Source organism: Prosopis cineraria, unplaced genomic scaffold (genome assembly GCF_029017545.1).
Source record: "Prosopis cineraria cultivar Desert tree isolate PC_DT_omini unplaced genomic scaffold, ASM2901754v1 PC2035, whole genome shotgun sequence".
NCBI lineage: Eukaryota > Viridiplantae > Streptophyta > Magnoliopsida > Fabales > Fabaceae > Prosopis > Prosopis cineraria.
The window spans coordinates 1,981-12,804 of NW_026557360.1; the positions used below are offsets into that span (position 1 = coordinate 1,981).

The 10,824-nt window shown below is 36.0% G+C and overlaps 1 protein-coding gene across 1 annotated transcript; it reads right to left on the reverse strand.

Annotated features, from left to right (window-relative positions):
- Positions 1 to 1,238: 1,238 nt before the first annotated feature.
- On the reverse strand, positions 1,239 to 5,370 carry LOC129301308 (serine/threonine-protein phosphatase PP2A catalytic subunit-like). Its single transcript, XM_054939881.1, has 6 exons — positions 4,739 to 5,370; positions 3,344 to 3,458; positions 3,059 to 3,167; positions 2,905 to 2,982; positions 1,924 to 2,115; positions 1,239 to 1,828 (listed from the first exon to the last, which is right to left on the reverse strand). The coding sequence occupies exons 1-6, from the start codon at positions 4,989 to 4,991 to the stop codon at positions 1,655 to 1,657; spliced, it is 921 nt and encodes a 306-aa protein (XP_054795856.1). The 5' UTR covers positions 4,992 to 5,370; the 3' UTR covers positions 1,239 to 1,654.
- Between the last annotated feature and the right edge of the window lie 5,454 nt (positions 5,371 to 10,824).

Sequence of the window (10,824 nt, forward strand, 5' to 3'; positions counted from 1 at the left end):
TGTTGTTGCTTTTTACAAGTCATTTTGCAATCATGAATTATTTTTATCCAATTTTAGCCTTTCATAACTTTTTAAAAATTACAAATAAAAAATTAGTATTTTAGAATTTTTAACAGAATATTCTTCACAATGTTAAAAATTAGAACAAGGCATATGCTTTAAACACAGTGAAGAGGTGTTTATGATTTTAATAAAATAGAAGGAAAGACATTGTCTTTTACTCTAAATGTTTTCGACCATTCGAAATTACCTTTAATTAAACTAAAATCATTGTTTTAGTTAAAAGTAAAAGAAATATGGCCACTTTTAAAAAAGTCTCATTTTCGTCATTAAATTTTATAAGGGATCTTATATTAAAAATAAAAAAAATTAAAAAATATAGGATCACTGGATCAGAGGAGGTACATTTAATAAATAGTCGGACAAAAGTATAACAAGCTTATTTTACAATTCATGAAGTAATTACGAATTATATTCCTTTCACATGACTTGTGAATCTATACCAGTATAGCCTCCACAGGAATGAATTCGAAATCTCAAACATAGTCAACTCTAAGAAATAAATACATAACAAATATCATTATTACATTCAATAATCTCTAATTTCATGATGTAATCAACAGGCCGCTTCTGACCCACAAATTGGTCTTGCCCAAAATAGGCCGACCAATAAGCAATTGCAAAAAATTTCTCTCCCCGAATCTAAATCGATGAAGTAATTTAGAGAAAACTCACAAGAAATTACTAATAAGCATTAGTCCATGAACGAGATTATAACTATTTAAACATGAGATCTCAAGTTTAAGTTGGTGCAAATGCAAGAAAATGCCTTTGAAAAAACCAACCCTCTATTAAAATTAACAATACTCAAATTTAACCCAGTCAGCTAATTATATATTAAAAAAATGCAAGAAATTTGTGGCAGCTTGCATTCACAAAGCTTTTTCCAAGCAAAGGCAAATCATTTTCTTAGGTTTTTTCCCTTTAAAATTTTCATAATTTATATCACACCCCAGCCATTTACATTAGTTATTATTCTTAAGATGATAAACATTGCCCACGGAGGGACAGAAAATTCAGCCTACCACAGCTATAGTGAGAGTCCTAACGGGGTGGTACTTAGGACCCCTAAGTACCACCCAAAGCAATCTGAGGATGGCGAGGGAATCATTTTTTTTCCCTCAAATTTTTTTACCTTTCCAATCACCAAAAAAAAAAAAAAAAAGAACTCAAGGGCATGACTCCAGTAAACCATTCGATAATGTAAATGAATACCTGCACTTCGTTTTTTGGGAGTTGGCATAACCACGTAGTCTCAAATGGACATGACTGCCAGGTCACAAAACTTGGCTCTACCCTGAGATGGAAAAAATATATATAAAATTGCAGAACAAGATTATACCATGCTATGGCTGCTTCCTCCTCTCAAACATATACAACACCAATTGGTGGCTTCTGCCAATTCTCGTATGCGGTTTCTTTTTCTCGTGCAAACCAGGCAGAGGCAGCGGCAGCGGCAGCAGACGACAACGACAAAAAACTCCAGAAGAAAGAATTATGAAGAAGATGAACTCCTCTTTCCTTAAAAGACACATCTATAATAGCAGCACAGAAAAAAAAAAGTGACAACAAGCGTCTGGCAGATATAATGAAATTACAAAAAATAATCTGGAGTCTTGCGTGTAGTGTCAGGCTCAATTTGCCGGGGAGCTGGATCAAACTGCAGAAAATTCTGATCCATATTCTCTCCTATTTCCAGTATTGCAGCCATGTTTCCACACCGGTAACAGTAATTTGGAGCGCTGAATACAGTCACAACATTCTTTTCCTGAACATGTTACAAATCAAGTCAACATCTTGAATGGATAAGGTTAAGAAACATATAACTATAGAGATTCTACATTGTAGGTCAAGATCAGGCACCTGGCACCAATTATATCCTTCCATGACAAGCTGGTGAGCTCTAGAGATTAAGGAGAGGCCATTCGTGTGGTTAAATTGAGAAGCTATATCCTGTCCAAATGTATACCCGGCACCGCGAGGAGATATACCCCACCCACAACGGTCATCTGGATCAGACCACAGGAGATCACACATTGGTCCCTCGTGTGGAACCTGCATTGCAGAAGTAAAATTGGTCATGCAATCATGCCACAAGAATTTCTGTTCATCCAATAAAACAAAGTATGGAATTAATCCAGGTGGAAAGAGAAGTGGGCCGTTATTGTGAATCTGGGAAAGCATTTCTAAAGCCAGGAAAAAGAAAAAGTTCAGTTATAATTTATACCTTGGGTGAGGCTCTTCAACATCCTTGTGGGTTTGCTCATTGCCACTTGACCATTGTATGTTAATCAACGTATAAATGTTACAACAATGAGATTTTTCTTTGTTAAATCTTTGTTTTACTCATCTTTTGTAATATTTTTACACGGCTTTAAAGCTATTGTTGGAATCATGTGGACTGTTTCAATTTCAAAACCAATAATAGACCTAAAGATTATAGAATCACTCAACGGACAACTAATACATGGTTTTATTGTTCACCATTTTGACATTAACATGATATTTTGTTAAAATCAAGCTAAAAAAAATACCACAGGATGGTTAAGTGGCAAGTGATAGCCCCAAAAAAAAATAAAATAAAATTCACAAGGAGTTTAATGATACGTTTCCACAACAGAGCAGCCTGGTTTTCAGCCAAAGGCAATGATCATTTAAATGGAAAATAAGTATATACCATGATTGCAATATCATATAAATAATTCCCAAAAGTCCAAAATCATATAGAAAAAAAGATATATCATTGGTCCAACTGCTACATATTGACAAAAAATACTCTTCATGCCAAGCATGTAACTAGACTATGCAGAGCATTCATAACTAACCATTTAACAACACACATACCTCTTGTACGCGATCCAAGGCCCGAATATTATCTAGTGTATCCAAAGAAGGTGAAAGGCCTCCATGCAAACAGAAAATCTGAAATCAACATGGAAGTTAGACAATTGCATAAAAGTAGCGAGATAAAAATTCTGCCCAGCATTTTTACTCAGACCTGACTCTCAATAAGGGCAGTCAGAGGTAAATAATCAAATAAGTCGGTGAAGTATTTCCAGACATTAGCATTTCCATATTTTCTCAAGCATTCATCATAAAAGCCATACCTGAAAGCAGAAGGTTAAAGGTAAAATCAAATAGTGAAGGCACTAATTAGCATCATACTTTATATTAGGAACAATTTTCCATCCATGTTTTCATGGCATTCATTTGAGAATTAAAGAATGCAAAAAAAAAAAAAAACAAAACAAAAACAAAAACAAAAAACCAAAAACATTCTTACACTTGGGTAATTTGACGGCTCTCATGATTTCCTCTAAGAATTGTGATTCTATCTCTATAACGAACTTTTAAGGCCACCAAAAGTGTAACAGTCTCCACTGAATAGTAACCACGATCTGTTTGAATTCAGCCAAAAAGATGAGACTTGGTATCAGTGTCATAGGTGTTAAGACTAGAATTTGGAAAGCATTAAAAGCAGTGACAAGAAAAGAATTGTAAGCATCTTACACCCCAAAAACGTCGTGGTTTTTTATCCTGAACACTAAATTTAGATCAGAGCCAGCTAAAGTCAAAGAATTTTCAGTCAGACACTTTCTGTAAGGAACATCAACGAGACACAAATTTTGGATAACAATACAACAAATGAACTACACATGCTTCCACTGTCAATTTTCAAAGGACTTGCTCTTTTATGTTACAGACCCTTCCTTGCTATTGTGTATCCAACAAAAACACTCAAAATGCAATTTTCTACATCATCTTTCCACCTCCACGTTTTAACAGTAGAAAGGACATTCAATACATGCCATTAATGTTATAGAGGCATTATCCAGCTTAGATTTAGGAACAAAACAAGTTTAAGTTACTGTTACAAAGAATCTATCACATAAAGCATAAACATAATACCTAGAAAGTGATACTGTAGAAAGAGCTTGACCTTTTTCACCATTAAATGCATTTTGAATTTGAATTTCTCAACATAATATCTAGAATATCAAGGTAGATCTGATGGTGAGAAGGCTCAATCCCTCAAGAGATTTGACACTCCATAATTGAGTAGAGAGAATTTATTTTTTACAAAAACACACTAGAAGAATATGACTGCTAAAAACCTTATAATTGATTCGAACAAGGAAAAGTTCCCGCAGACAACAAATAAAGATGAAAATGCCAACAGCACCAGGGAACTAAATGTGATATATATATATTTTTTTCTTTCCCTATAGATGAAGGCATGAAAGATTATCCTGCAGCCTAGGCAAACTTACCACTTACCAGTCTGCTAAACGCCATAGATATTCAACCAATCAGCACCTTAAACTTTATTCTTTCCAAACTGATAATTGACCGATAAAAGCTCTCACAGCAACAGTTTCCAGAAAACATCAGTGACAAGAAAAAGATGGCATAAAGATCATAGACTATCATGCTTAAAGGCTCCATCCGATACCATGCTATCGAACAATAAACATCCTATCAAGAAATACCACCATGGCATCTTTTGATGAATGACTGTTTTCTAAAACAAACTTTAAATCCTCAATCATCGCAAAATATAATAAACAAACCAGGGCATCCAAGCTTCGAACCCAACAAAATAACCCACCAAAAACTTCGCACATAACCCAAAAAAAAAAACAAAAGAAAAATAGGGTAGAACATGGAAAACACTCACCCACATAGTCGCCCATAAAGAGGTAATTGGTATCCGGCGCACTTCCTCCTATCCGAAACAACTCTATGAGATCATAAAACTGGCCGTGAATATCCCCGCACACCGTCACAGGGCATTTCACCGGTTGCACGTTCCATTCTTCTACCAGTATCGCCCTCGCCTGATCGCACAGTGTCTTCACCTCCGCCTCCAACAAAGGCTTGCACTGCAACAGCTGCTCGATCTGACGGTCCAGATCCGCGTGAGACGGCATCGTTTACCACAACCACTATACCTCTCTCCTACCTCCAGGAAAAAAAATTTAAAAAAATAAAAATCCTCAGATCCGAAGCTCCAAGATCTCCCTCCTAACAAACAGATCCACGATCTTGAAGAAGATAAAAGAACGATAAACGCCGAAAGTTGCAATTAACACGAGTCTTGAGGCTCAATTCAATGGAAAACTCATCGACGCCGAACGGTGGAAGAACGTTAGAGTACGGATTCGGAGCCGAAACGCAGAAATCAAAACGGACCGTTTCGGAGATGGGCTTGGTTTGAATCCCAGAATCATTCCGAGCACGATGCTTCTGTGTATCGCAGGATTTCAGGAAAATAAGAAATGGAGAGCCACAATCAAAGAATGCTTATTTCATTTGAGGGAGTCTCCCTCGGGAGAGAAATTTTATTCATTTATTATTTTCTCAATTGTTAATTTGACCAATCAGGATCATCAATATCAATAATCAATTATAAATAGGAATTACCAATCGGAAATTTCAAGTGATTTTTTTTATCACAATAATCAAGCTATTACTTCGCGTAATATTTATACTCAAAATGATCAACATAAAATGTAAAAGGTTTAGGGGAAAATGGACAAGCTAATCCTAAACTACATATAAGTGTATTGATGTCGTTTTATAATGTAATAAAAATTTGAAAATGTATTTATTATATTTTTTTCAATTGCATGTAAAATATTTTTTTAACAAATATGGATTTTTAGATAATTTTTATATAAAAGAAAGACATTTTAATCAAATTAAAAGTTTAAAAGTCAAATTTAATAATCAATTAATAGTTAAATAAATGAAAATAAAATTTTAAATATACAAGGTAAGTTTATATAACATATATTTTAATTTTTTAAAAAGATTAATATAAGTTTTTAAAATAGATTGGAGGTTCATGTAATTAAAATATAATAGAAAGGTGTTTAGTATATTTTACTTTAAATTATTATATAAATTAAATTTATTACAACCATGATTTTTCCCCCCAAAATCAATGCATTAGAGTGAAAAAAAAAAAAAACTTTACTTTGACACAGAGGAGTGAATCTATGAATGATTTTGATTGTTTTCTTTCATTTATTTGACCTTATAAAGCAATTTGCTGCAAGTGAAGCTACCTGCACGGTTAGGGCATTAGTTTTCGTGACAAACTCTCGGAGGCCCTAATAAAAAGACTGATATGGATATTATAAATTTTAAATACTTTGTTTATTTTTGAGACTAAAATCTTTTCTTTTTTATTCCTGAAAAAAAAAATTATCATATCTTTTTCCCACAATTTATAAATTCTTCCATCTGCATCTCAACCAATTCCCACAAAAAAAAAAAAAAAAATTGCCCAATCTATCTCAATATTAGAAATTGCCTAACCATTCACATAATAAAGAAATGAACATCCACCTCTCGCTAGCAAAAATAAAAAGAAAGAATAAAATTAATTTTTTTGTTAGAAACATTTGTAAAGCGTCTATAATTTTGGCTTATTTGATTCTTAAAATATTGTAGGGATAAATTAGTAAATATCCATCCAAATAAATAAAATTTCAATAGTTTTGGCAATGAATTAATTTTTGATTGATTTTCAACCTTGGCCCACACTTGTGGTGATAATTTTTGAGTTTTTGTTTTTGACCAACTCTTTAGTAGGTAATGAATATTTTCAATTTATCCAAAGTTAGTCTAGACCCATCGAAATTGGTGGACGCTTTTCAATGTTTTTTTTTCGTACAACTACAATATTCAAAGATGCTAAATCCCTTCTTCTCCGACTTGGTTCAACGACTCTTGACGAAGTCAACCAAGATAATTAATTTGAGAATTTCCTTTTTCTTACTTCTCCCTAAAAAAAATGCTTATTCTTATAATTATGTAAAGTATTTATTTTTAATTAAATCAAGATATATATATTATTTATAAATTATTTATTTTATGATAAATTTTTGTTATTACTAATATTAACACATTAAAATTCAATCATTTTGATTTGATTGGATAAAAATATAGTAAGTATATAATATTAAATATCTAAGTCTTACCCAAAAGCATAACCATTTTAATTTAAATGTGTTTTGTCCAATATAATTCATATAAATTAATTGTTATACATCAAATATTTTAAGTAAATTTAATGTTACATGGCATTCAAACAACCAATGCAATTCTAAGTTAAAAAGATACTCCCTCCATTAAAAAATGTAAAGTATTTTTAACTGAATCTCACTCCTCAATAAAGTAGTTACATACTTTCTAACTAACTCTATCTTTTCATATTTACTTCTATTAAACACCCTATAATAAATATAAAGTCATTATCAATGGGGACACTTTTAAAAAAATTATTATCTAACTCTTTAAAAAATACTTTATATTCTTAAATGAAGAGAATACAATCTATGCAATTTTAGTTCCATCTTTATTAAATCATCAAATTATGAATTCTCTGTTGTGTTTGGTACTTAGTGTCACGGCCTTGGAACTCCCTTCACTTGAACCGTGCCGGCCTTAGCTTGTTCCCTCTCTTGATCTTTGTTAAGTCAGCCGAATCCCACAAGTAGGCAAAGAGGCTAAGAGAACTAAATGCGCAAGTAGAGAGTAGAGAGCTTAAGTGAATGAACTTTAAGAGCTTTTACACTATACTTGAGTGAGTTACAAATGAGGGGTGAGGGGGTATTTATAGGCCTCCCCCTTTCTCTATAAAATTCCCACCTCCTTAATGGACGGTTGGGATTGATTCAATCTAATGGTGTACATTCTATCTCTAGATAATTCTATAGAAATATCTACAAGAAATATCTTGATAATTACAAGGAGACTACTAGAATGTACAAGACTAAGATATCTCTAGAATGATCTGGATGCTTCAAGTGCTTTCTACACTACTCTAGAGATATCTAGGTCTTTCGAGGTCATACCGGCGTATTCCAGAAGACTCCGGGGCCTTCTTGATTGTCCTGGATCGTTTCGAAAACTTCTAGAATGTCTTAACCTCATGAAAATTCTATCTTCATCACATTCTCCCCCACCTATTCGAGTAACGTCCTCATCACGGCATCATCTCTATAAGATCGAAGTAGTTCTTCAAATTGCCAAAGATCTCTTTGAGATTCCCATGTTGCTTCACTCTCTGGCAATCCCTTCCACTTGATCAAGTATTGTGTGTCTGGTGGCACACCTCTTTTCCGCACAACTCGGTGACTAAGTATTTCTTCAAGTCCTCGATCATATGCTTTAGTGATGGTCGGTGGGGCACGTGATGATGTTCCTCGCGCCGGGTCATCCTGATCTTCATGATAGGGTTTCAACATGCTAACATGAAAGACAGGATGAATCTTTAAATTAGTAGGGAGATCCAATTTATATGAGACTTTCCCCACCTTCTTGATTACCTTACAAGGACCTTCATATTTATGAATGAGGCCCTTATGTACTGATCTGAAGGCTTTGAATTGTTGTGGGAGAAGTTTCACCATTACCATGTCTCCCACTTGGAATTCTATTGTACGCCTCCGTTTGTCTGTAAATTTCTTCATCTTCTTAGCAGCCTTCTCGAGGAATGATCTTGTTTCATCTGCCTGTTGCTACCAAGACTTAGCCATGTTAAAAGCTCCAGGGCTCTTACCTTTATAGGAGATTGCGAGGGCATGTGGGGTGATCGGTTGTTGTCTCATCATAATCTCAAATGGACTCTTCCCTGTCGCCTCGCTTTTTTGTAAGTTGTAAGAGAACTGAGCCACATCAAGTAACTTAGCCCAGTCCTTTTGATTGGCGCTAACAAAGTGCCGCAAATAGCACTCAAGCAAAGCATTCACCCTCTCAGTTTGCCTATCTGTTTGAGGATGAAAGCTAGTTGAGAAGTGTAGCTCCGTCCCCAATAATTTGAATAGTTCTGTCCACAGCTTTCCTGTGAACCTTGGATCTCTGTCACTGACAATAGTTCTAGAAAGGCCCCAATACTTTACCACATTTTTGAAAAACATCCGAGCCGCTTCCTCAGCCGTGCAGTCTGTCGGGGTAGCTATGAAAGTTGCATATTTGGAGAATCGATCTACTACCACCATGATGGATCCAAATCCTTCTGACTTAGGTAATGCTGAGATGAAGTCTAAGGAAACACTTTCCCATAGTTGGCTCGGTATAGGTAAGGGTTCGAGTAGTCCTCCAGGCAATTGGTTGTCTACCTTGTCTTGTTGGCATACAAGACAAGTCTTCACGTAAAGTTCCACATCCTCCCTCATGTGAGGCTAATAATAGGCTGCTTCTAACAAAGCCAAAGTTCACCTCTTACCTGGGTGACCTACCCATTTAGAGTCGTGACACTCTTTGATCAGCTCCTTCCTTAGATTTGGCCATTTAGGGACATACATGCGCCTTCCTAGAGTGTAAAGGATGTCATCGTCCACCCAGAATCTCTTAGTCTTCCCCTCTTTTGCTAGTTCCATTAGCTGTAGGGCTATGGGATCCTGGGCCATTCCTTCCTTAACCTTTTCGACCAAGTCCCCACTGACTTAGGTTAAGGTTGCCAGTTCTGCTTTTCTACTTAGAGCATCAGCAACAACATTAGCTGCTCCTGGCTTATACTCTAACACATAGTCAAACTCAGCCAAGAAGTCTTGCCATCTTGCTTGCTTTGGCGTCAACTTCTTCTAAGTCTGGAAGTAACTAGTAGCCACATTGTCCGTCTTGATGATAAACTTTGCCCCTAGCAAGTAATGCCTCCAAGTACGCAAGCAATGGACTATGGCCGTCATCTCCTTTTCTTGAATCGTGTATCGCTTCTTGGTATCATTTAGCTTGTGACTTTCAAAGGCAATAGGATGCCTCTCTTGCATTAGGACACCTCCTATAGCAAAGTTAGAGGTATCAGTATGTACCTCAAAGGTTTTGGAGAAGTCAGGAAGTGTCAACACCGGTTCTTCTATGACTGCCGCCTTCAAGTCCTCAAAGCTCGTTGGCACTCCTCCGTCCAAGTCCAACATTTGTTCTTCTTCAACAACTCTGTGAGAGGGGCAGCTCTTACCGAGTAGCCTTTGATGAATCGTCGATAATAGTTTACTAATCCCAGGAAGGACCGCAACTCAGCCACACATGTTGGAGGCTCCCATTCCTTTATAGCTTGTACCTTTTTCTCATCCATCTTGAGGCAGCCATGTGAGATGACATGTCCCAAAAAAGAGACTTCCTCCATAGCAAAAGAGCACTTTTCCTTCTTCACATAAAGCTCATTTTCACGAAGGGTCTTGAACACAATCTGGAGGTGTTCAGCATGTTCCTCCAGTGTGTTGCTATAGACAACAATGTCGTCTAAGTACACCACCACGAACCGATCGAGATAAGGATAAAAGATCTTATTCATCAAAGTGCAAAATGTGGCTGGTGCATTGGTTAGTCCAAAAGGCATGACTAACCACTCCAAGGACCCATATCGTGTCACACAGGTGGTCTTGGGTTCATCTCCTTCGGTAATTCGAACTTGATGATACCCAGACCTTAGATCCAATTTGGAAAAGTACTTTGCCTTTCCCAGGCGATCAAACAAGTCAGCTATCAAAGGAATAGGATATTTGTTTTTAATAGTTACTTTGTTGAGAGCCCAGTAGTCGATGTATAGGTGCAAGGACCCATCCTGCTTCTTTTGGAATAAGACCGGTGCCCCAAAAGGTGCTTTTGATGGTCGGATGAAACCTGCGTTGATCAACTCCTTTAGTTGCTTTCTCAATTCCTCCAACTCAGGTGGTGCCATACGATATGGCGCCATGGCTGGTGGCCGAGTTCCTGGTTCCAGCTCGATCTTATGATCAACCTCTCTACGTG

Coding starts and splice junctions, on each gene's coding strand:
- LOC129301308 (XM_054939881.1), bottom strand. CDS start 4,991: ATGCCGTCTCACGCGGATCTGGACCGTCAGATCGAGCAGCTGTTGCAG. Junction 2,116..2,904: donor CCTTGGATCGCGTACAAGAG/GTATGTGTGTTG, acceptor TCTGCAATGCAG/GTTCCACACGAGGGACCAAT. Junction 1,829..1,923: donor AAGGATATAATTGGTGCCAG/GTGCCTGATCTT, acceptor TAACATGTTCAG/GAAAAGAATGTTGTGACTGT.